The 26,979-nt window shown below is 41.1% G+C and overlaps 1 protein-coding gene across 4 annotated transcripts; it reads left to right on the forward strand.

The window, feature by feature from the left end:
- The first annotated feature begins 207 nt into the window (after positions 1–207).
- On the forward strand, positions 208–26,904 carry arhgef7a (Rho guanine nucleotide exchange factor (GEF) 7a). 4 transcript variants are annotated; one of them, XM_025004641.2, is made up of 22 exons: positions 208–747; positions 5,155–5,238; positions 11,640–11,724; positions 11,880–12,013; positions 12,239–12,440; positions 14,681–14,769; positions 15,366–15,460; positions 15,595–15,690; positions 15,931–16,053; positions 16,459–16,597; positions 16,680–16,739; positions 16,850–16,996; positions 17,346–17,432; positions 17,580–17,658; positions 17,738–17,877; positions 18,810–19,031; positions 19,112–19,205; positions 20,376–20,465; positions 20,906–21,091; positions 25,253–25,346; positions 25,738–25,792; positions 26,043–26,904. In XM_025004641.2, exons 1-22 carry the CDS (start codon positions 583–585, stop codon positions 26,163–26,165), a joined length of 2,589 nt encoding a protein of 862 aa, XP_024860409.1. In that variant the 5' UTR covers positions 208–582; the 3' UTR covers positions 26,166–26,904. The 4 variants fall into 4 exon arrangements, with proteins under 4 accessions (XP_024860409.1, XP_017265796.1, XP_017265797.1 ...); XM_017410307.3 differs by lacking the exon at positions 20,906–21,091 and having other exon boundaries at positions 211–747; XM_025004640.2 differs by lacking the exons at positions 208–747; positions 20,906–21,091 and adding an exon at positions 4,996–5,045.
- Positions 26,905–26,979: the final 75 nt, after the last annotated feature.

The following is a 26,979-nucleotide window of genomic DNA, read 5'->3' on the forward strand; positions in this document are numbered from 1 at the left end:
CCGGACAGAGATTCCAATAAACGGATGATATGCAAAGCTGCACATGCAGAATGAAAGCCTCCGTGTATTCGTGCCAAGCTGAGGTGGACCAACAGCTGGTTGGACCGGCTTGTCCAACACCTCCCCCCCTCCCCCCTCCACGCCGCCGTGATGTCAGCCAATGGACACGGGGCGGCTGCGATGCGCATGTTTGCAGTCCGCTGAACGCATCACGGCGACGCGCATTTGACAGATTTCCAGGTTATAGACGGGGTGGAAACGGAGCATTCAAGGAAGGAAACGAGGCTTGCTGAATTTCCATCACCCGCATCCAACCGAGGTATATATAGATAATAAGAGGGAGGGGTTTTTTTTTGTTTGTTTTTTTTAAATTTTCCCCGCAGTCCTCTGTTTCACATAGCCTACAGCATCTTTTATTATCGGGGTGGATTAACGATGTTTATCTCCTAACGTACAGATGACAGCATAACCAGGGCGTTATACGCTGGTAAAAATAAATAAATAAATAAATACCCCCCCTCTTCTAAAAAAAAATTTAAAAAAAAATAGCAGCGCAGGCTCTTTGTTGGGGAGGATCTGGACATGAATTCGGCGGAGCAGACGGTGACATGGTTGATCACGCTCGGGGTGCTGGAGTCGCCAAAGAAGACCATCTCGGACCCCGAGGCTTTCCTGCAGAGCTCCCTGAAGGACGGGGTGGTCCTGTGCCGCCTGCTGGAGCGGCTCAGCCCGGGCTCCACGGAGAAAGTAAGGGCAAAACCCATCCTCCTCTNNNNCACACACACACACCAGCCAGCCCTCCTCTGCAGCCGTCGGCGCGTCTGTGCGCGCTGCTGGCCACATCCGCGGCACCGACGCGCTCTGTTGTCCGGCCTCTCTTTTTGTCCACTGATCCATGAGAGCATTTCTTTCTTTTTTTTTTGTAGGTCACCGCAGCTCTTGTTATTGTCTGCCGTAACGGCACTGTGCTTGCACATATGTTTCGCTGCATATCCAAAAAAAAAAGCCCCCCCTGTATTGATCCTGATCTCTATTAATCAAATTTATTAGATGGGTTTAGGGATAATAATCCCTTAGAATGAACGCCTCGGTGCTTTCAGTGCGGCTCTGGACCCTGAATGCTGTTTTTTTTTTTTTTTACATCTGCTTTCAGCCTATAATCCATGTTTTGCATGTCGGTTCCGCACATATAGGCCAGGGATGAGAGGCTGTCTGTTCACTGAAGATGAGCCATTAACAGCGAAGGCTCCCTTTTTAAAGAAACAGTGCTGTGTTTGTGTCTGTCTGTAGACAGCTGCCTGAAGGAGCCTAGGTTTGAAGAAGAAAAGCTCAGTGCTGCTTTTGCCCCCATGAAATAAGAAGTAACCTATTTTTACCTGGTTCCTCTGCCTTTTTATTGTTTTGCATACGTGATGAGAGGAATTAATTCTTTCATACTAATGCAGATCTGAGGGACAAAACCAAAGAACTTAACACACTGACAGAAAGAAAAACTTGTGTTTTTTTTTTAAATTTCTGAAATCAAATGGTTTGAAATGTTGTGTTTTGTGTTTCTTGGTATTTTTGTCTGATAAAAAGTTAGTCGGCAAACAGAAATAGAGTTTCTCTGCTGCCATTTTACTACTATGAACTGTTTTCTGTGCATTAAAAAAACAACAAGAACAACACAGAACCCTTTTATATTCCTGTTAGCCTTTCCATCACTGCTTCAGTCTTGCTCAGGATTGCATTAAAGTAAAGATTTTGACACAATCTGCTGGTTTCTTCTTTTACCAGCTGGTATTTTGCAGTATCCTAATTCTGATCGTGTTAACTGGACTAAACTGAGTGTAACTGTATTTTAATCTGGATCTTTCTTGAACCGAATTGGAACGCATATAATTTGATATGACTTGAGAGGAGGTTTGTTGTCAATAGACACTATGTAAACAACCTAATTTGAATAGAATTGATAATACTGGTCAGTCATTGTTAAAATATATTGATTGTATCAGGATGCATCCATTTTGTATGACTTCCTTTATTGTCATTTAGGAGTGGGGCCCATTTTAGCTGGAAAAACGGTTCATTTTAGCTACTTGTTTCAGCCAAAACGGACAAGTAGCATAAACAGCTTTTTAAAAAGATTACAAAGCTTCTAGTTGAATTGTTAACACTTTCATTTCTGATGATCTTGTAGCACATTCCAGCCTTGTGTAGATCCACGCCTCTTTGGTCTTGCCCATGATGGTGGACAGGTTGGATTGGAAGAAATTGGTTCGTTGTGCTTTGTATGCAAATAGAGTTGAGATCAGAAGTGTCTGAAATTGGTTGGGTAATTGATTGGTTGCAATCTGTGTGTCATATGGGCACATAACCAAGCTGTGGGAGCTAAAGGTCTGGCTTGATTGTAGTGAATCAAATACCTATTTCTGTCAATGATTTGTAAACATAGGGGAGTGATAGACAGTAGGGCAAGCAGTCAGGCACTCAAGACCATGTTTCAAACCTTGTTTCTTCTTAAACTTCCTCTAGAAAGCTAAGTTTTATTGTGTTCTTGGAGGGCACAGTTAAACACACTTCATTGTGTTAAATGCTTGTATAAATGGGAGCATCTGAGGATATGGATAAATGAGCAGATCGGCTGCAGCCCAAACACCAAATCAGTTTTCTGTCCTTTATTTGGCTCCGATGCTGAGATAAAACAGTTTGTGCAGCAGGTAAAAATTTGAGGTAAAACAACAAAGGAGGAAAGTTTGAACCGTGCTGTTATTGATTTAATCCGCTCATCTTTTGGAGTCCTAACTCATCTCTGCGTTGTTTCTGTTCATTACAGTATGAGCCACTGATAGCAGCAGATCATGAACGTGAGAGATAACAATATTTATTCTCTACCAACACAGTTTGGGACTAAGTGAATGTCTGTGTGTGACAATGTGAGCACACTCACAAGTTTGACGTAGCTTGGCTAGCCTCAAATGCCTCCTCTCTTCCTACAGCTTCTGGCATTCTTCTCTTTGATTATGGCTAACTTTTGTTTATTTATTTATTTGGTTTTTTTGTGATCAGATCAATTTGTAAAACCTTGGCTGCAATTTACAATCTTAACTACATGACTTGGTGCACTTAGGATGAAAGAGAGCTCAATGGGCAACTCGTTTCTTTGCATCTTCTATACCTCCAACATGGCCGACACCTAGTTTGATGACGTCACATGAAAACAGTCTGTTTGACATTATCGCTTTGTGCCCTTGCATCCAAAACAGCAACTGAATTGTTTTCATGTTATTCTGATTCTGGTTTTGTCCAACTTTGATTATGTCCTGAACTTATCAAGACCTGAGGGAAATTGTTAACAGACGGGGAAAAAGAGTTGCAATAAATGAATTGTGCAGTTCTTAAGAGCATGTGCAAACCAGGACCTCTACATGAACAGGAAGCAGAGGTCAGCTTCATGCTCAGAACAGTAACTGTTTATTTCTTCATTAAATCAATTCTTGAAGACCTTTACAAGCCATCAGTGCATAGTAACATGGTGGGAACTCCTTGTTTTTTAAATTTTTATTATTTATATCATTGTTATTGGTAACTCTGATGCCAATGTCCTGGAGAGGTCTTTGCACTGTTGGAGCATATTTTTGGTTTATTTGTAGTTTTCTAGTGGCTCCAAATCAATATTTAAACGTAGCAGTCTGGTGCTTTCATTTTAAACTTTTTATTTTTTATGAGAAACGTTTAATTTCAGAAAGCCTGGTTGGTATAAACATGTGAAAAACATAATCCAACAATGCAAACGACTCTAGGACATCAGCTTCAGAGTTCACAACATGAATGAAATATTAAACAAACAATGGTAAATGTTTGTATCTATGCGATGTCTCGTGAGCGTCTTCAAGAATCACTACCAGTCGGTGTCAGAACTGTCCCTGCAGTGATAACGAAAAAATAAACACAAGCGCTAAAAGTTATTAAAGAACAGGAGGAGCAGGACTTCAGATTCATATAGAGCGGTCCTGGACACATGACGCCATGGGTGCTGAGATTTCTACATCCCTGGTTTTGGTCTTCTATTCTGTAACATAATCAGGCGCACATGTATTTATCATTTAAGTTTGATTCAGTTTATTTATATAGTGCAGTTCACAACAAAAGTTGTCTCAGAGCCCTGTACAAAAACATTCACATACATTATTTAAAAAAAAAAAAATTGGTAGAAGTTATCTATCTAAGGAAGCATTGAATCTTCACTTCGTCGCAGTTTCCCATCCTGAGCAGCACACTGGGGACAGTGGGAAGAAAAAAACTCCCTTTTAACAGGAAGAAACCTCCAGCAGAACCAGGATCAGGACGGGCGGCCATCTGCCTGGACTGTCTGGGGTTTGAGAGGACAGGAAAGAGACACAGACAAACAAAGAATGGCCGGTCCAGGTGTAATTGCGTCCAGTCCTGGTCCACGAGGGCCACTATCCTTCAGCAGGTCTTCAAGTTCTGCAGAAACCTGTTGATGACTCAGTCATTCCGATCAGGCGAGCCAAAGCAGAGGAACACCTCAAACATGCAGGACGGTGGTCCTCCAGGACCAGGACTGGACACCGCTGCTCTATGGGTGGAAAGACAAAGAAAGACACACGTTAATGACAGCAATAATTACAAATACAAACATAGAGAGCAGAGCGATGTTTTTGGCACAGACGGAGCTCCATAAAGAGACCCCACAGTTGTAGAATAGATTGTGTAAAGGTTTTAATCAGTCTTTTTTTATCTTAAGTTTGCTTTGTTGGATCATTTTAGTATTTAGACCAATATCTGCTTTTATTCATTTACAGTATAAGGTGGTTAGCAATGACTTATATGGATAGACATGACATCACGTATCCATATAAGTCATTGGTGGTTAGTCATTGCGCCATCATTATGTGTGTCTTTCCGGGTTTTTTTTCACGTCATTTCCTCGCCTCAGTCCTCCTCCTCCTGGTGTTTGGGTTGTGTGTTCAGCCTCCTGAAGTGTGTCACACACACACACACGGAGTCATAATGCGTGTCGACGAAGAAGATACACTTTAAAGGCAACTGACTTACAAACGGCCGCAGCGCGTGGCGCAATTAAAGCGGCTTTAAGTTAATATTTTTATTATTTTTCTTTAAAAATGCTAACCAGCGTTTCCGTCTCCTCAGGTTTACCCCGAGCCGAAGAATGACGGCGAGTGTCTGAGCAACATAAAGGAGTTTCTCAAGGGCTGCACATCGTTCCGCGTCGAGGTAAGTGGACTTATTATTTATATATATATATATATTTTAAATGTGGGCTTACATTTGACCCTTTTTAGAACTCCAGTCCGCATATTATCTCAGAGAGTGTGTGTTTAAAATGCTCGGGGGGGATACAATGGAGTGGACGGACGGAGCTCCAGCCTGAGGGGGAGAAGGAGGGAGTTAGCAGCCGGGAACAATCACCTACCGTCCGGCTGGGAGAGCTCCTCCTGGCCGGCTGGAACTAAGAGGAAACACCGTAAAGTTCAGCTTGTTGCACTCACATATATAGGAGTTCTGGTCAAGCTGCACGGTAACTTAATGCAAAGCTCTGTTTGCGGGCTTATTATTGGCTTTATTGTCACCGGTGCTAGTTCCCTCGGGCCATTTTTTTTTTCTTCTCTGAGCTGCAGCTGTAAACAAAGAGCAGCCACGGTTATGTAAGTAGAGCCTGCTCCCGTGTCGATGGTGTTCACAGCCTCTGCATTTTCGGGCTCAAGCAGAAATGTTCGGCCGTGACAAAAAATAAAATAAAAAAAAAAACCCACTCACCGTCTTCGGCAATTAAAGACAGAGTGCTGTTTATGTCCGCGCATAGACGGCCCATTGAACGTCCCTCCTGTGACAATGAAACTCAGTGTTCCTCTGCAACGCCTGTCCCCCCCCCTCCTCACAGCCTCCAGCCACTGAACAGACAAAAAAAAGAGCTACAGCTATGCACAGAACTGCCACACTCAGTTTGCAGAACATTCAGTTTAAATGCTAGGCTGCTAAAATGCAAAATAATCTGTGGATATGTCTTGTTTAGCTGGTGTTGTGTTTGCTTACTGCAGGAACAGGGTCTGCTTGTGCTGTTGAGAAATAACCTTTTTATTTTTAATTTTTTTTCTGCAAACATAAATCCCTATCTCCTCTATTCCTTTCATTCAGCTTTGGAGGATGAACTGTTCTGTGTTGTTACCTATATCAAATTTAGCTTTATTCTTACACTTAATGACTTACTTGCATGCAAGAGTGTGATCAAATCGGTGACTTTTTTTTTTAAAATGAGTTGGATATAGCAGGATTACTGTAATTTGGGCCACGGCAGTCCACTACGTAACTATCTGCAGAGCCAAAATGATCTTCCAGAGCACCGCTGGCTCCGACCCCAGTTAGCTGTGGTGGATAGATCACAGCAGCCCGTGAAAGTAAAAGAGAAAACGCTGCGATGTTGTTATTCCCTTTTACGTGGGCAGGTTTCTTTTGGATCTAGTGGTTCGGTTTAGACAATCAAGACAGTGTTTGACACAGGCGCAGCTGCTTGTGCTGACCTTTAACCCCTGATGCTTTTGACCACAGGAAGTGATTTTTAGGCCTCCCGTGGTGCCTATGAAACACTAACATTACCCGAGCAATCACTGTGGGATCAGTTACTTGCCCGCCTTTGGACGCTGATAAGAGATGTTGACGTTTGTGATGACAGAAAACTCTAATGGTGACAAATGAAGTTAGGAAAATCATTTGTTGAAATCCCTATATGTGCCCAAGACAGTTCTTACCAGATACGTATGGCCATGTTGGCATGATTTAAACGTTTATTGGGAGTTTTATGTTTGAAAATACTGAGTTTCAGGTGCTTATTTAAAGCTACCGTGGTTAGCCACAGCTTTGATTAGCTGTACAGGAAAAAAATATATTGCGGCTGTTGTTATCAGGTCATTTTTAGGTAAAAAGTGTGATAGTTGTGTCCTGCTTTATTGGTGTTTGACTGTAATTTTTAAATTGCAGGTCAGCAAAAAAAAGAAACTTCCTGCGACATAAGCAGCACCTTAATTATTTAGGAATGGCTTAAATATTACCTCTTCTGAACATCATGTACTACTTCTGCCTTCGTTTTCTTTTTTAACAAACTCAATGTACAGAGATATAAAAAGTATCTAATGCACTACAGACAGAATTTACCATTACTGTGGTCAAAATAGTTGAGGCATTTTTTTCTACAGCTTCATTTAATTTGCAAGAAGCCCGCTGGGTGAGAAAGGTAACATTTCAGATAAGAGTTTCTTGTCAAAAGAAACAACTAAAAAACTTACAGTCAGCTGGACTGGGGTTATATGAGTATCTAGTCCCTGATAAAACTCACTCTTAGACTAACTTTAACTTTATGGATAGACCTAATGTCTTAAAATCAGGTGCATTTAATTGTGAAAACAAAAAAAGGGTGAAATTAAACTAATATTTTCCACCTTATTTGAATCTTTACCTTGAAATGTAGCCAATTTGCTCCTTTTTTGGGACTTAATTCAGTTTAATTGTGTTCAAATCAACTGAGTAGCTTTGGTTTTTCACAGCGTGGTTGGTTGTAACACCTCAGGCAGGTATGCACACATTTCTTTGACGGTACCAGTCGTAGCACTGTTGTGTCAGCCCGCTCTGGAGGATCACGACTCGAAGCTGGAGAAACGGCAAACAAGTCGAAGCCCGTCACATTAGTCATGCTCATTACCTCTCCGCTTGAATCGTTCCCGTCCATCATTCAGCGCGTTTCCTCGTGGATGTGTTCAAATGTTCTTGGATTGGAGGAGCTCTCATTTCACGAATGCGGGGCAGAGGACGGTGGGTGGGAGAGGACATGCAAATGTTGCTCATGTTCACTGTGGACGGAAATGAATTTTAGAGGGTTGTTTGTGTCTGATCAGCGCTCCGACAATGCTGTTACATATGATATGGAGGAAGAGGTAAGCAGTAGATAAAAAGGGTGTACGTTTCTAACATCTTTCGAGTCCAGAGAGTTTAGACCTGTTCAGTGCCCTCATTTATACAACGACCACTTCCAGGTTTACTTCAAGCCGCGTGGGAAGCAGTTTTCTCAGCTGAAGCGTTGAGGAGAGCTCCTTTCGGGCTTATAAAATTAGAAACAGCCGATCACTCCTGTAGAAACCTTGGAGAGATCGATGCACACACACACACACACACACACACAAGCTCTTGATATGATTGGGGTGCATTTGGAGCGGAAACCTCGAGGTGCCGTGAAAGCACTGTGCCAGAATTGATCTTGTTTTAACTTTAGTGCAGTGTGCAGCACAGAAGGCGGCTGGGACCTTGCGCAGCTTAGATCTGTTCTCCCATCTTGCGCCACATATGTGAGAGGAGCCCAGTCCACACCACATCCAATGTGAAAACGGCTAAAAAGTCCTACTTCCATTTTGTGCATTCATGCCACGAGAAAAGGGTGTCTCAGTTGTTTTTCCTGAGTAAAGGGAGGAACTGTGAGTTGCCCTTAGGTGGGAGCGAGAGTGCAAACGGTTGTTAGTCTTGTTTGTCTCCATGTGGCCCTGTGATGGGCTTGGTGGGTGTACCCCTCCTCTCCTGGTGGCTGCTGGAGATCGGCACCAGCTCTCTGCAAACCGGAAAGGAGAAGCGGGTAAAGAAAATGGATGGATGGATATAGAAAAAAAGAAAAGGTATTCTTAGGGGCACACTTTAAATGAAGTGTTACAAGTGTTATGCAAGCATAGAAACTCAAATATTTCACTTCTTCGTTCAATCATTCTGTCTAGTTGATGTTGTTCCGACGTATTATGTTTGATATAGTCACATTGTTGCATATAAGACCATCTTAAATGCTGCCAAAATCCATCATGTCTGTTATTGTAAAAGGAATCAGTGACACCTTATAACATGTCAATTTATTGAAGGTGTGCTCTATTTAGTAGGAGAATATACTTCAAATTAGATGTTCTAAATCTTGGGTTATGGGTAGCATTAACATGAGGACATAGGTTTTCTGTAAGACCTACCCAAAAAGCCCAATTATTTCTGATTGGCAAACATCTAGAAGCTCAAGCTTCCTTCACCCAGGAAACGGGGAAAAAGCTCAGCCTTTCATTAAATTTATTGTTTAACTCTTGGTTGGTTTCCCTTGAAAGCGCAGAGAGGTTAGAAAGTCTCGTAGGTTTTGGCACGCTCACACACACACACAACTCAAACACAGTCATTCACATACTCCCCTGAGGGTGTATCTGCAGTCAGTGTAAGATGAATGAAACTCTGTCACTCAGTGAAGCGAGAGTAACTCATCACATGACGCCATTACGCAGGAAGCGAGGCGATTGTTACCCTCAGCAACGCAGATAACAATCACTGCCATTCATACCGAGCAAGAGGCCCGTCCGAGTTGTGATGGCGATTGTGCAGATAGTGGTTACAGCTTTACATCGGTTAAGGAAAGGTTCGGGTTTTATTTGTTTTTGTTTTTCTGTGCTCTGTGAATTTTATGTCAGGACCCAGCTCTTGAATGGATTAGCTTGATTTTTCTGTGCCCGTCTTCACTAAAGGTAAAGTTCGATGATCTATAGTTTTAAATATCGTATTTGTTCAGCTTCAGTTTGGAGAAAATGGGGTTTAGTTCTGACTGGATTGATGAGCCATCTGCTAGTCTGAGTGGGGCCGAGGCCAGCGTGGATTGCTGCAGTCTTAAAACGACTCCAGTCCGAAAACTTTCATCGAATTTCATTCAAATCCTGTTTCATAAACCTTTGCATTGCTGCCTGCTTCACATTACACAGCTATTCTGGTAGAAATACGATATTCATGCAAGAAGTTCCCCCCAGGCTGCACCAGAAGTGCTACAGCTAGCAGCTGTAACTGTATCACGCAGATATTTTTACACAGTTGGAGCTCTAAAAAAGGGAAATCAAATTATGATTATAGGTTGTTTTTTAGCTTTATTTTAATCCACATTTGGTGGTATAATATTTACTGCAGCACAATGATCTACAGATGTTAAAAATACCATCGTGCTTATTACCAATGATATTATCCAATACTGAATTGATCCTTTTCTGCCAACTGCTTCAAAACTTTGAGGATTAGAGTTGTACAGGTTTTGAACAGTTGCTAAGAGATTTTTAATCAATTCAATAAGCAGAATCATGGATTAAAGTTCCCCCTAAAACTGTATTTTGAACATCATGCTTGGGAAAAATGTTATTTATTTACTAATCACTCCAATAAAATATTTAATTGTGTTAACATGTTGTGATTATTGGGAAGGATGTAGGTGTTCAGAATCACTGCTGTGCTCTTAATGCCATTTCTAACTGTGTCGACTGCGTGAATCCGCATCATCCCTGTTAATGACTCCAATATTAAGAAGCGGAAGGTCGCTTTAAACTGACACATACTCTTTAGACGTTCTGTACGATGCAGTGGCATTATAGGAATCTGACAGTATAGCTGTTCAAACCATACAAGGATTTATTTTGATCAAAGAAAAAGCTTAAAGGATGATTTGTCAGAGAAGATTATTCTCCTGGTTACTGCGCACTTCTTGATTGGTCCACCTGTTTGTGTTGTTTAACATAAATCCAATAAAGGGTTCAGTTGTGGCAACTCTTCCCTGTTATCCAGCTGCATGGATTTCTCCACACACTGTTTTAGTTGATACTGGTTGGCAACACTTTGTTTCAGCTCTGCAATCCGTTCAGCCGTCAGAGTTCTGTGATTTCTCAATGCGGTGTGTTTTAACACTCCTGTCTCTCTTGCTGACTTTTGTTTTTCTTCCTTGAGTTGAGCTTCTCAGAGCTAGTTTCTTTTTTTTTTTCCTCCCTTGGTTGAGGTGTGCCAGCGCGATGTAATGTAACAAGTTCTGACAAAAAACTGAATAACTCTTAACATTTTTTTGTTTGCCAAGGATTCCTCTGTTTGTGTTCCACTAATTTATTTAATCCAGAAGTCAGAAATGTTTCAAGTTTTCACAAATACAGATGGATGAGTATTTGCTACAGCAAGTACATGATGTCTGAAATATGTGAAATAAGTAACTTTAGAGGTTTGATTGCAGGTCAAAGTAGACAAATCCCTTAGTACCATTGGGACATGTTGTATTCGATATTCTAGGCATAATCTTTTAGAATTATTTAACAAATCAAACAAAAAAAGCACAAAAAACAGAAAAAATAAACTGTTGCCTTTAATTGAAGGACCAGTCGCCACATTCCTCTTCCTGTTAAAATGAAACTTGTCTGTGTTTTCCGCTTGGGTTTTGATGTCTGCCTTCTGGAAAGTGTCTTCTCCTTTACAGCCGCAGTGAGTTTAAACACCACAAAGGTTTATAATCCTGTATGTGAGGCTTTGGCTGTACAAGAATCACACCTCGGTCGGGCAAAGTCATGGAAGAAGACTGCAGGCTGTCAGTCTGCAGCTGCTGGAGACAAATGTGCAGCTCTGCTGAGCTTGTGTGTTTTGCTAACCACTTCTGTGAAAGATGGTGAGAGTTATCGATCGACTTCTCAGCACTGGCACTGGGTCAGCTGATGTCACGGTCCTGCTGCTCTGCAGTGAGGGACCGCTTTTAAAAAAGGGGGAAACTAATTTGTCGCGGCCTTCCTGCCTCTCATGTCGTGCCCTCCTGTCACCCACAGCCGTTCGAGGCCAGTGACCTGCTGCTGGGCCTGAACTTCTCCAAGGTGCTGAGCAGTCTGGTCACCTTGAATAAAGTGACTGCAGGTTGGTCAAAATAAGTGCAGTGTGACTTATTTAAACATGCTGATTTGGGTATTTTTTATTATTAAAGAAAGTGCGGTAGTTATTAATGCGTGGGTGCTGACTGGAGACACCAAGCCTGGTTTATTTATATCCTGCCTTTTCCTTTTGGTGTGTAGATATTGGCGTGGGCAGTGATTCGGTGTGCGCCCGGCACTCGTCCGCCCACCGCATCAAGTCGTTTGAATCACTGTCCACTCAGGCTTCACTGGGGCGATCCTCCAAGCTGCTGCAGAACCAGTTTCGAAGTCTGGTAAGGTTTACGCACGCCACAGGAGGCATTAGAGCTTTAATCCTTCAAAATATTAAATTGAGTTGTTACCTAAGCTACCACTCAGTCACAGCTGAGTCAAATCAAAGCCTCTGCTAAGTGTAAAATATCAAATAATGATTGAGGAGAAATATTTTCTGTGCAAGATTTGCTTCCTTTTGAATCTGCCTCTCGTTCCTTTGGCCACGTCCTCTCCTCCCTCATCAGGACATGTCAGAAAACAGCGGACAGCAGCTGCTGGTGAAGGCTCGGTTCAACTTCCAGCAGACCAACGAGGATGAGCTCACCTTCAACAAGGGTGACATCATCAGCGTGACTCGTCAGGAGGAGGGCGGCTGGTGGGAGGGGATGCTCAGCGGCAGGACTGGCTGGTTTCCAAGCAACTATGTGCGTGAGGTCAAAGGCTCCGGTAGGTCTTACAAGTACCTAATATGGATAATAAAGATGCTCTGATTGGTAATTACAGGTTCCTGTCATGATAGTTTTCTAGTAATATTCTCCTGTACGTCTATCCTATTTTCAAATGTGAACCAATTTAGCAGCCAGGTTGCAGAGTAGTCCATATACCACCAGTGGCAAAGTTAGCAGTTGTTGCTGTAAAAACAGAACTGAGCTGAAAGGTGAATTTGCCAGTTTCCCAATCAATTGATGTGCATCACAAGGAGACCGTTAGGCTGGTGTGAGCATCTGGTAAAGGTGCCTTCCATGCAGCTTCCAGCAACTGCAACTTAAAGCCAGCATGGAATTACCACAGTGCTGACGGATATGGCTGGGAATAGAGAGGTCTGCTCACACTGTTTTCCTCATGACTTAATCCCAACAAAGAATAATAAAACAAAACAAAACAACAGGCAGCAGTTTAGTCATCTTTTATTTGTTTAATGTAATAAAGTCTCCTCTCTGTGCATGGCTTTGCAAAAAATGTCATGAACAAACTTGTCAAATCAGTCTTGTCAACTAGTACAGAACAGCACAGCTGCTTTTGTTGTTGTTCCATTTGGCCGCGTGACAGCAACACACTGCCGTATCTGTTGCTGGAGAGCTGCTATGTGCTGTTTTTGTGCTCGTACAACAGTTATGAAGCCACATGGTGTGAAAGTCAGTCGATGGGGTGCAAAAGAAAAGATGAAAACAAAACAATTCGTTGTGGTTAATTCTCATAAATTAAAGGCAAACAAAGGCATTGTTTCTAATTCCCACTGGAGAGCTTTGACTGCTTTTGTTGTAACTCAGAACATGTAAAAAAAATTCTACCTTTTTATTTTTTATCTTTTAAATGAATTTATATAATTAATTTCAGTAGAGTTGCAAAGGGTAAAAATAATTTAAATGAAGGAATAACTATGGCTTCAAAATGGAAGCGAAGCATTGTCCTAATTATAAGTATATATAAACGACAAATCTGCATTAACATGCCACATAACTGCAACTAAAGCTGCGTCGCTAAAACAGACATGAAGAATCTATAACAATGAAAATGGATGCTGGCGCCACTGGCTGCTGCTGCTCTTTCAGAATCCTACTTCACTGTTGTCTTTGTTTTTATTGTGTCTAAACTAGAGGGCATCTTTTCATACACTCCATTATTCTATTTTATGACTTTAATGGTTTAACCTTGGATACATTGACAGTACCTTTAACCTTTGGCTGCTGGAACTCTGGGCCTTAACACTTTATTCTTAAGGACTGGGCTTGTCTCGATTACACTTTGCACTCTGTTTCATTGATCCTCCAGCACTCGGCTGCAATTCAACCTAACCTAGCTCCCTCTGGTTATGCATCTCTGTTTGGATCTAATTCAACACCACTGTCACAAATACAGCCACTATGATGACACAAAGCCAATAAGATTCCTCTGGTCATCATTAGCTTCTGACAGTTTCTCCATCTGCTTCTTTACCTGAGTGGTAGAGAGGGACGGGCCGAGTGGGAGGCAGAGGGCTCATCAGTGTGTCTTGGTGTGAGGGGTGGTGGTTTTGAGGCTGCAGTAAGGTCTGTAATCAGGATACAGATTGAGATTGTCAAAGTTTGCACAGGAAAGCCGTGCATGACTGGAGGCAGGTGGAAGAGATCTTGCTGAGGGGAAAAAAGATCATAATTTAAAACACATTGTTGACAGCACAAATGTGTTAAACGTGACGCGTTTGAGTTATAAAAGTGAAACGTAATAAAAAACAGGACTTCCTCTGGTAACTTATATTTTAGGATGTGATCAGATTATCACCAGGTACAGATATTTATTACTTTCATAGAAAGGGATAACAATGCAGTACATAAACACTGTTATTATACCAACAAATTCTTTTGAAAGTTTGATACATAATTCCTATTTTACTGCTACAAACAAGTGATAGTGTTTTTGTAGTGCTTACAAAGAAAACAAGGAAGGTTTGTTCCTGTCAAGCTGACTTCTTATTTATGTTTTGATGGAGGTTTTGCTCTCTCTTCCACTGAATGACGGATGAGCAGTAAAGACAAACTATAAATGATCAACTTTATGCTGCGATGAGATTCTCTGTGTGATTCGAGTATGACAATGTGAATCATGTTCTAAGGCCTTTTTATAAAACCACAGCCTGTTAGTTTCATTTGATACAGCCACCAAATATTTGTTTGTATCATCATTATTTGCTTCTCTTTTGGCAATAGACAAACAAGTGTCCCCCAAGTCCGGCAACCTCAAGAGTCCACCTAAAGGCTTTGACACTTCTGTAATCAGCAAGACCTACTACAACCTGGTAAGAAATCAACACAACCCTGTTTTACAACCTTTGGGTTTTATTGTCACTCATGTTTAATTTATCAGTTCTCTGCTCCTGCTGTCTCCACCAACATCATGTCAGTGTCTGTTGGCTTTCATCGATGGCTGCTTTTTCCGTCTGCGCCTGTTTATCTGGTTTTCCATTTGTTAATCGCGTCCCCTGGGAGAGTCTGTCTCCTCAAAAAATGTGATCAAAGTGGCGCGATGTGAACGTGTGCAAGAAGAATCCAATTTTCCGTCTCACACAGAGCAAATGGTGCATCTTTTTTTCTTTTTTTACTGGTTTAAAAGATATGTCTGGATGTGTTTGTTTGCAGTTTCACACGTTTATGATAATTCTGTCTTGTATTTAGTTGCTCAGTGTCTCTTTTTTGGGGGTTTGTTGGAAATACAAACCTCTAGTTTTGCTTCATTTTGTTCAGATTTGTGCACATAATCAGCACATGGCATGGCTTATCATCTCATTCTTGTACTGTGTACTCTGACTGTAATTTCAACAATCAGTAAAGAAGCTGATGACCAAATGCTGCAAAACACTGCTTATTCAGAGTTATTATTTTCTTTCTGTTGTAGGTCTTACAGAACATTTTAGAAACTGAGACAGAATTTTCCAAAGACCTTCAGAGCCTCCTAACGAACTACCTGCGACCTCTTCAGAGCATTGACAAGTAGGACGTCTTTTCCTTTTGTGTGATCCTTGTTGTGTACGATGAATCGCATCAAAGATCGCTCGACTTGTTTCAGATGACAGTAAGTCGATTCTTCTCCCTGACGTTTCTGCACCAACGTTTTCCCCCTTCAGACTGAGCAGCTCCGATGTGGCCCTGATTCTGGGAAACCTCGAGGAGATCAGCACCTTCCAGCAGATGTTGGTCCAATCACTGGAGGACTGCACCAAGTTAGTCCCTCCCAGCACACCCAACTGTTTTGTAATGAGCAGACTGACATCTAGTGTTGGGCTGCATGTACTGCAAGATGTTGGATTAAAACAGACAATGTAGAAATTACAACATTTTGGTTTCAGAATGCTTTAAAACCATTTTGTGCATTCTCATTTGTCATCCTTTTTCCTCCAGATTGTTTTGTTTTCAGTGTAGTTTGCAGCTGATCTTTTTATTTATTTATTTTTCTCTTTTAGGCTTCCAGAAAGCCAGCAAAGAGTCGGCAGCTTCTTCCTGAACCTCATGCCCCAAATGAAGGCTCTTTATGTCGGTTACTGTTCCAACCATCCCTCTGCAGTGAATGTGCTCACCCAACACAGGTATGTTTACAAATTTTACAATTCGCAGCCTGTCTTCATTTCAAACAACCAGTCAAATGCAGATAAGAGGATTTTCTTACTCAGATTATTTATGACGGAGCTGTTTGGTGAATTGGATTGTTTATGGGGTTGAAGTAACAAAAACAACATCTGATTTAATGTTATGACAAAGTCAGTATTTTGAAAATATATGCTCTTTTTAAGAAGATGTTAATTATCACCATAGTTAAGTGCTGGTAAAAGCTTGGAAATTCACCATAAAATCAGTTTGACTCTAGATAGAATGACTCAAGTCTTTCAACATGTTCATTAGATCTCAGAATTGCAACATATTTAAAAAAATGTTGGCCACTACAGTTTAATGGGAGCTCAACGGTATACTTTTTCTTTGACTTCTAATTTCAGTGAAGTTTTTGGGGAGTTTATGGAGGGGCACGGTGCAGTCAGTCCTGGGATCATCACCCTGACCACAGGCCTCAGTAAACCCTTTATAAGACTGGACAAATACCCCACCTTACTCAAAGAGCTGGAGAGGCACATGGAGGTGTGTTTGGGCATCAACATTTATCCAGAACTCTCTTTTTGATCTGTGTGGTTAATAAGCTATGTTTGTTCTACTTTTTTAGGAGAGTCATCCCGATCGGCCAGACATTCAGAAGTGCATGGTGTCTTTTAGAAATCTGTCTGTAAGTTCAGCACGTTTCCTCAGTCTGGTGTATGGGCAACCAAACTTTAATTGACATAGAAAGTATTTAAAGCAGGCCTTTTAAGGTGTTCCTTGCTTCCATCATGACAGGCTCAGTGCCAGGAGGTGCGGAAACGAAAAGAGCTGGAGCTGCAGATTCTCACTGAGAACATCCGCCTGTGGGAAGGAGACGACATCAAGACCCTGGGCTCGGTCATCTACATGAGCCAGGTGTTAGTCCAGAGTCCCATGTCAGAGGTATCCACAGCATCAACCTCCTTTACCTGCACCTCACTCTTTAAGAGCAGCTTTAAATAGTCATTTCCATTTTTTAAGGTAACATCACAATGCACACATTTAAAAGATGTATTTATCATTTAATTTGGAACTTTCCTGGTTAAACAAAGGATAAATAAAATTACTTAGACCATGTTTTAGTTTTGAACCCATGAGCAGTTTAATGAGTCTGATTTTTTTCCTGAGCTTAGAAAATGCTCTGATACAGAACAAACGGCACGTTTTCAGACTTGGTCAAATTAATAGTTCACATCAATGACACACAGTCAAGATTATGCCTCATTAGTCTCTTAAATGTTTAATTTGTCAGGAGAAGAATGAGCGTTACCTGATGCTTTTCCCTCACATCCTCCTCATGTTGTCTGCAAGTCCCAGGATGAGTGGCTTCATATTTCAGGTGAGTCAACCATTATATCTTCTTAATTTGATTTAAACCTTTTCTCTTTTTTTTTTCAAATCAAATCTAGTCGTTAGATCATTGTGAATTAAAACGCATGTCATTTATTTTGCCATGGGGTAATTATGAGATGATTTCTCCTTGCAGGGAAAGCTGCCCTTGGCTGGCATGTCAGTGACCAAACTCGAAGACTGTGACGCCCATAAAACTGCCTTTGAGCTCAGTGGTAAGACTGCACGACATGAGCCATTTGTTAAATGTTTGAAAAGCCGGAGCCTTAAGCAGCGCCGTTTCTGTCCACGCAGGCACCATGTTTGACCGTCTTCAGGTGATGTGCTCGAACCAGCAGGACCTGCAGGACTGGGTGGAGCACCTGACGAGACAGATCAAACACACGGCTGCCACGGCCCCCAGCCACAAACCCCTCACTGTTCCCTGCCACACGGTCAGGAGCTCATGGTCACACACAGACGGGCATTTTCTTTCAGATCATTAACACCCTCATGTAGAGAGGACTTTCAGAGCGTGTATGTTGATTTCACACTGTCTGCCATCATGAAAATCAATATACTGTGAGAAGTTGTCTTACATAATCTGTAGCAGTCATAAGCAACTGCAGCTCTGTGTGAAGTGGTCTGTTTAGAGTGACTGTAGGACAAAATTACATTTAAATAAATAAAAATGCATAAAAATCAGTTTTATTGGCAGAATGCATTACATTTGACTCAGCACAATGATATTGCATATATAGCTGGCTGCATTATGTCGAGAAGTAACTCACTCTTTTTACAGTATATGGGACTTTACATAAAGGTTATTGATTTAGCTGATTTAAAATTAGGAGTATATTATATTAGAATTAGTTTGTTTAACAACTAAACACAGGCCCTGTTCGGATTTTGCACTCTGTCTGTCTCCAGTAATGCGTTCACACCTGGTCGTTTAAATGCGTACCCCAAAATGTTTTTGGGATCGAATGTAAGTTAGCTGCTCTGTATGGAGATACACAGGCGGCCACGTCCCATAGTGGGCTGTCAGTGAGCAACAAACAGGACAACAGCAGGTCTGCTGGTGTTTCTGTAACAATTACTATATATTCAGAGCCATTTGAGTCACATATTTGTAGAGTTGTCTCCTAATGAGCTTAATTACCTAACAGACTAACTGCCTGTTAGGAAATACAACCATCTTAACAACTTGGAGACACAGGTGTCTCCACACCGTACCCCTAAGGGAGCTTTCTAGGAGCTCTGTGCTATAGTTTCTCTTTGACTATAACATGTCCGTGCCGAAAAGAAAGTCTCACAACCACATGAGTGAGAGCAGGTTTTTTCACTTCTCAAGGAGTATAAATCCAGCGTTGTTATGTTTCCTCAGCTCCCATCTCACCCTCTCACCCCATCCCGGCATGCCGAGGGGAGGTCCATGACGGTGGCCCCCACCTACCACACCCTGCCGCACCCGTCCTCCCACGGGACGACCCACAGCACCTTGATGTGGGGCCCCCTGGAGCCTCCCAACACCCCCAAACCGTGGAGCCTGAGCTGCCTGCGGCCTGCACCCCCTCTGCGGCCCTCCGCCGCTCTCTGCTACAAAGAGGTGAGGGACGGGGCATTTCTGCAGCGAGTTTTATTACGCACGCTCTCACAATCTTCCCCGTTTTTGTCCTCCGTCTGCAGGATCTTAGTAAAAGTCCTAAGAGTGTGAAGAAACTCCTTCCTAAACGCAAACCTGAGAGGAAGCAGTCTGAGGAGGAATTTGCCTTGAGGAAGAGTGAGTTTAAAATATTTCTTCACCTGTTTTTTTAACAATTAATTGTTCAGTACATCTACTGTATTTCCTGATGTTTTAATCACAATCAGCTACAGTTTGCTCTACTCCCAGCTCTCCTGCTATGTTCCTAATATATCCTGTTAGTCTGACCACTCAAAGGTGTGAACAGGAATTTTTAACACAGTTAGCTGGCACACCTTGGCTTGATTAACTTCACCTCAGGGCATTATAGTAAAACTCAGTGTTGGCAGCCTGACTCTGGTGGATTAATGTACCGTTCATAACCTAGTGAATGACTAAGAAAATGACTGGCATGTTCTTTATTACACTTCTACGCTTTCTCTTTTGGTTTTAAAGTTTGTGAGCTCTTTTATGAACGTCGGCTGTTTGAACTCTGGGTCTTAGCAGTCTGAGGCCAGTTTTTAATTGCACCTGTAAGTAGCTGCTGTTTGATTTCCAGTGAGCCCGTCAAACATGGCAGGACCTAAAGGAGCAGTGTCACTGCACCATGCTTTCAAAAGCAGCTTTTGTTTTTCTTTTTATTGGCGCAAAGTTTCTCCTTTGACAGTATTTGACTACATGTTTCCAACAGCATAGAAATGCCTTTGTCATATTTTAATGTTAAATTTTTCCAAACGTTTACAATAAATGACAGTTTAGCCCCAAACTCTTAGTACAGTCATGTAATATATAAAAATGATTTGAGGTATTTCTGGAAAAAGATGCATCGATTACAGCTTGTCTTCCTCTAAAATCTGTAAATTTTGTTTAGCAATAATGTAAGATGAGTTATTCATGTGCACAATTATACACACATGCAGACACATTCATTGTCTCTGTGAACTGTTCTTCTGGTTATTGTTATTTTTTTTTTTTTTTTATCATATAGTTCATGTCCACAAATGCAAGAGATAAACACTTTAATTCTTAAAGCATGCTATTTTGGCTATTTTGAATTTTTTTCACAGAGTTCACTAGTTTTCAGAAATGTAGCTAGGTTGGTCTCTTTAAAAATAAAGTAAAATTCTGTCCTATTTGAGAGCCCAGAAACCATTTACTGTTGTTTTCATCCCCTCTCTTTCGACGCAAACAACGTTCTTGTATTTTAGTTGACAAATAATATCAGACCAAGAACATGTAGATAAATGGTTCTCCCGTTTCTCCTCTCAGGTACGGCGGCTCTGGAAGAAGACGCTCAGATCCTGAAAGTCATTGAAGCGTACTGCACCAGCGCCAAAACCAGGCAGACCCTCAACTCCAGTAAGAACATTTAAAGAACTTACACCTGTTTGCGTAGAAAAGCGGGTCATGCTGGCGTTTGCGCTGTTTGCTTGTAACCGTATCTGTATTCTGCACTTGGTGTCTTTCTTTAACACCGAACTGATCCTTCTAACAGTATCTTCTCTTTCTGTTTCCTTTCCATTTCTTACTTTTTTGGTAAATTCTTCTCATTTACCTCGAGTTTGTTTTTCTTTTTTGGTGTTTTTTTTATTTTTCAAATTCCTTCTATAATTTCCTCCATCCTCTCATTCTGCATCCATCATTGCTTTTTTTATGATTTGCCATTTGTTGCGTGCTGCGTATACATCCCCAACCACCATGCACCGTCACACCTTCGTCGACCACCATTTCCTCCTCCATCGCCCCTCCCTTCCCCATACGTTTGCATCGCCACCGTCACCTTGGCCTGGTCCAATCAGCCTGGCAGGGCACTGACCTGATGCACAACCACGTGCTCGCTGACGTGGACCAGTCGTCCGTGGAGTCGTCGGGCCGCCGCAGCAGCGTGTCTCGGCCAGACCTGAGCTCGGACCTGTCGGAGGACTCCGACTACGACTCCATCTGGACCACCCACAGTTACAGAATGGGCTCAGTGCCGCGCAAGAGCTGCATCTCGCACCAGAACTAAAGAACGTACAGTGCCGCCATGCTGTACTTTAATGTAATGTAGTGCGCTTACCTCTTTTGACTTAGATGTATTAAAGAAGTAGAGGTTTTTTTTTTAATTATCTATTTATTTTCTATTATATTTGGTTATTTTTTGTTAATTTATTTAACTTATTTTTGACTGCTTGTTTGAAAATGTTTTAAGCATTTCCCTGTTGCCTTTTGCCACATTTCCCTTTTTATGTGCCTCCTCTCTTTCTGTAGTAGTCATGCAGTAAGTGTTAGCTAATTATTGTTAATTTCTCATGAATGTGGCCACTCTCCTTGTTTGACCATAAACATGGTGGACTCTGGGCGGAGACAACAAGGATTTTAAGAGTGGAGTAAAGGGGGAGGGATAGATGGGGACTATTTTTTTTCTTTTCTCCTGTCTGATATTCAGATGCAATTCAAGAACGAGCGTACTCAACTAATTCTGTTCAGCGTACGTTTTTAGAGTACGTACGCTCAAACAAAGCACAGACGCTACACAAGCATGCACATACAGGTTCAGGCACATGTGCCCCTGCTGTCTGGGAAATAAAGCAGCATGCCAATCCAAATTCTCATTTTATATCATTGCTGTTACATAATTTAAAGTTGTACTCATGTTGTAAGGTCCAAGGAAGATAAAACTTAATATATGTAGGCAGCTGGTGGGGGAAAAAGGCCCTTGCTATGTTCAATAGTATATAAAATTCAGTTTGTTCTTGTCTTGTTGTCGCTCCTGCAAAAAGATGAAATGATCACAGGCTCCTTAGGTGAATATACCAACGGGATTAAAATCAATATACCAAACATTTAGAATGTAGAGGGTGTGCTAAGCCAAGGTAAAACAGGTTTTAAGCAACATGCGGATAGATTTGGTTCTACTTGTCACTAAAACTCCAACTCCAATGTGTTTTTCCATGTCAGGTCTAATTGACAAAATCAAGGGAAGCTGTCTGCAAGTGTACACTTCTTCTCTTTCAGTTTCTCAACGGTAATAAGTTCCCATATTGTTTTATCATCTCAACATCTGCTAGATCTACATAGACTAATGTCTGTTATTTTAAATCTCAAGCTACTGAGATAAATAGACTTAAACCAAATCAGGTAAAATGTATTAATCTGACACAAACTAGAATTCAAATAAAATCAATTATAGACCTGTAATGCAGATTGATTGCCTTTTATTTGTTAAGTATTTAAGCAATATACTAAGGGTGTAACAGTACACATAAGTTACTATTTAGTATGTATCCTAGTATGAGGGTCACTGTTTGGGACAATAAGAAAAAGGAAAAAAGTGCTAAGTTCTAGGTTTGTTTGTTTTGTATCCTCTTATTATAAACAGACAATAACCCAATGCCAGGGCTTTACATATGAGACACACACACACACACACACACACACACACACACACACACACACAGCAGTAAAGCTGTGGCTGGAAAAGCTGCCTACTTCTTGGATATTTCTTTGGCTCCTAGCAACCAATGCTGAACTTGGGTGCAGATCAGATGTCTGCCCCTTTTTGTGCCACTCCTTCAGTTTACAAAGCTCAAACTGCTTCCTATGTGAAGAGGCTGTAGAGCACTTCTCCTCTCCAAAAAAGCAATTTTAAAATAAACCATCAACCCTCTTCAAAATGGCGATCACCTGAGACTAACTTACTCTTTGTCTGGTTCTTTGTACCAATGCCAGACATCTGTAACATAACTGTTTGGTACAAATATATATACTGTTACACCCCTACAATATCTTCTGCACTAAAACTTGTTCCTTTTGGAAATAAACCAACCGTACTTGTTTTCTAGTATTTTGAAAAAAAATTCACAAAGTTATTGTTTTCTTTTACCTTGGAAGCTAATCTGGCTCCGTTTACATCAGCGTTCTTCAAACTGGGGAGAATGGAGTTGCACGTGATTTGTTAATTTGATCTTTAATTTGTAAATAAATACTAGCTTAGGGACTGTAAATTCTTTTTACCTTCTCGGGAAAGACATGCCGGAGAAGGTCTGATTGCCACTGATTGAAATAAACAATTACAGGTTCATCTCTCAAGCTTTAGGTCTGATTAGCTAACAGAAGCAGCCTGGATCGAGCAAAGTGTTGGTAACTGTTCTTTTTTTTCTATATGTGGTTTTACACTGCTCATAACTTTCTGCAAGGAGTAAATAATCCATACAGTTGTATTTAGCTGGCACAAAATTAGCTAAGGTATCATTTGTCTTACCGCAAACTAGCATCTATGCTAATGTCTCATTAGCTGCAACTTGCCTTTGCTAGCTTGTGAGGTTTCCCTTTTTCTTTTCTTGTATTAATACCTATTTTTATGAAGAAGTATTTTTCCAGTAATGGTATGAAAAGTACAAGCTGACATCCTCTTACAGCGAGCAAAGTGAATGACAGATGAAATATATATGGGTCCATTGTTACAGTTTCATTGTTTAGGAAAGGATTTCTGTTATGTATTTATAATTTTGTATACAGATGTTTTTTTTTGTATTTTTATTTTAAATTCTGTATGTCGATGTTCACAAAATGATCCCTGGAAGAATATCTTCAGTTTTTCTTTTTTCTTTTTTTTTACATTCAGTTTGTCTGTATCGAGGAGTTTACATTAAGTTATAAAACGTGTTTTGAATATTTTGCACAATCATGTAATGGGCCAGTGGGACGGGACGGGGCGTGTGGCGTGGACTCTGTGATATTCTGTAATTTTTGGTGTCTACCAAGAGTCTGTCTGATATATTCCTAAAGGTAGACTTCAGTATTCAGTGTAATTGTAAAGTGAATGCTCATTTGTAGTGTAAATGCTCACCTTCAGTGTTTTGTTCGCGGTGAAGGTTAAAAACAAGAAGAAAAAGAAATAAAACGCGACCGGGATAATGAAGGAATTCTTCAATGTAAACTCTTCTTTCAACTTCAAAATACCTTTCAAGTGAACTTGAAATAAAAAGAGCACATAAGTCTCCCCTTCTGTAAATAATACTTGTCTTGAAGCCAGAAAAAAAAAACTCTACCTTCGGCGAATATTTGAGCTAAGAATCTCACTGTCCTTCTATCATGTGCTAAACTTTGTGACAGGTGTATTCTGTGATTTAACAAGTCAAACTCTGGGACAGACAGGGTGGAAATAAAAAAAACGAGCTATCTCTAACCAACATTGTCCTCTGCGTGCTCTGATGTTGCGTTCAAGTCACATGTTTGACTGTCTTACTTGCAGCCCAGCGCCTTCAGTGTATTTGTTCTACACTGCTGAAGTGTTTCAAGTCCCAAACGCTGTATCCTGAGTTTTAATAAATCGGTCAATTGATAGACACGGACTTTCTGGTGTTTTGTTGTTGCAGATCTAATTATTTTTGATGTGAGTTTCTCAATAAATTTACACTGACTGAGTCGTGTTCTGAATGTATTGATGTGATTCACGATGGATGTTTTCACAGCCTTTCATTTCTTTTCACCGTCTCTTGATTCTTGTTTTGCCCTCTTACTAACACCCTATTACCTGTTTGTTTACGTGTTTTGGATGCTGGCTGATGTTCCAACAAAGTGGTAGTTCAGCACTCTTGAAGTGAGGCTCTGTGAACAATTCAGTGCTGTAGATACCTCGACTGAATGACCTCAGTTTGGAAAAATAGCCTAATTCTGACAGGATGACGAGCTAACAGCCAGTCAGAACGATGCTAAGACCAATAAGGATGGCTGCCTGCTTGAAAGAATTTAAATCTCTAAAGTTTTATAGTGGGTCAATTAAAGCCAGTGCTGTTGCGTGAACCTTTACACCAGCGTCACTTTTGGTTTCTTTAAATAGGATTCTATAGTTATTTGCAAATACAAATAGCAGCAGCTAGCCTGGGGCACTTCCAGCAAAACTATCATATTTGTACCAGAATAATTGTAATTCAGAATTAACAGTGGACTAGCTCTTAGCTTAGTCTGGTCAGAATTGGACTTTATTTCTCCAAACTAAGGTGGTTCAAAGAGCTATCTACAACAGGTGAGATATTAATTGGTCATAACCTTTTCACAGAACCCAGCTCCAAATAGTCTGAACAATTCCTTTAGCTGACTCGGTGCACTGTAAGGTAAGAGAAGTGAAGCAGCAGTGGTGGTTTTGCTTTGTTTTGTGGCAGGAAGGGAAACGGGGCTGCATGTGATCATCCCCGGTGAAGACAAAGTTCTCGTGGAGGATCCCAGTCGCAACGGGCAGAGTGCTCTGGAGGAGAAGTAAGAGAACGGATTCATTTGTTTCATACGTCTTCTCTGCCCTTCATAGTCACTGTATTTATGCTTTACGAATCCCATGGAAAGACCCAAACCAGGAATCCCATACATTGTTTTCCCCATCTGGTTCTGTGGAGAACATTGTGATATTTATTCATGCAGGATTTTTTTTTTCCAGTTCATCTTAACTGCTTTAATTCATACCTGTTTGTGATACTATTCAAATATTTACAGTAGTAACAGCCTTTGAGGATATTGTTTGTGGGATAGATTAATTGTTTGGATTTCTGTTTTATATTCGTCGATTGCTGTATTTCTGCATCGTAGAACAACACCTGTGTGTGCAAAGAGTCTGATTTTGGTGGATGTAAGTGTCAGTTTTGTTTTGTTAAAGGAGCCTGGTGGATGTGGTTTACGCCCTGCGGGATGAAGTTCAAGAGCTGAAGCAGGTGAATGAGTGCAGATGTTTCATAAAAAGTCCTGACTGGTCCTGCTATGTGCCGCCCATAAAAGCAAATACTCTGCAAGTCAAAATTAGCTGCTTTAGATTGCAGATCTGATTTTTTTTTTGTTACAGAAGCTGAAAACATGAAAAACACAACTTTGTTTTTATTGAGGATGGGGTTGCATGTCGATGCAGGATTGTTAAATCTTTCTTTTTCATGGCAGCTTCATTAAGATGATTATTTATCCACACAGGATAATAAGAAGATGAAGAGGTCGCTGGAGGAGGAGCAGAGAGCGCGGAAGGACTTGGAGAAAGTTGTGAGGAGAGTGCTGAAGAGCATTAATGACCCAGCGTGGGACGAGACAAACTTGTGAGCCTCATTGTTCTCATGCAGCTGTAGCCTTGAGGAGGAGCGTGCGTACTGCACGTGGACTTGCCTGCGATGTTTCAAAGGCACACGCTGGGTGAAAAGTTGGAAGCTGGTTGTGGGAATGACAGCAGAGCTGCATCTATAAGCTGTTAACATGTGTCCTCCAAGACGAGCGTCATTGCCAGCACTCTGCTTAATGAAGAAGTCTCAGTGAGATGTAGGCAGAGACCCGTGATTCCACATTAACATTCCTTAAACACCAATTAAAAGCTGAACTGGTACACATTTCATTGTCCATCCTCAGTGCCTGTGGCTGCATCCAGCTGGATGCAACTGGAAGATTTCTTTTTGTTTACTGTCCACTGGTACATAAATGGTACCTTTTTAGTGTTAAAGGTTCTTAAAGTTTTTGAACGAGTCTGAACGTGAACCAAACTCTTCCATAACATCTCTAATGCTATTAAATGTTTGTCTTGAATGAAATATTTTTGCAGGGATTTCTCTTCGAACACTGGTTTAGCCTGACGGTTGGTTACGTTTTAGCCTCTAGTGAACTTTTAAAAGATCGTTCGGTCTTGTCATTGTCATTGTTTGACCACTTTGCAGTATGACTTTCTTTCTGAGCATTTTAAGTGACTTGTACAGATATCGAACTTGTACTGTATAATGTAAATACTGCTAAAAACGTGAGCCTTTTTCCTTTGGGAGAAATAAATGAGTTTATTCCAAAAAAGAAAAAAAAAGTTTGAATCGCTGTTAAACATAATAGAAGGAATGGAAGAAGATATGGTCTCTGTTATGAACACACACACACACAC

This window comes from Kryptolebias marmoratus, linkage group LG6, assembly GCF_001649575.2.
Source record: "Kryptolebias marmoratus isolate JLee-2015 linkage group LG6, ASM164957v2, whole genome shotgun sequence".
In the NCBI taxonomy this organism is placed as follows: domain Eukaryota; kingdom Metazoa; phylum Chordata; class Actinopteri; order Cyprinodontiformes; family Rivulidae; genus Kryptolebias; species Kryptolebias marmoratus.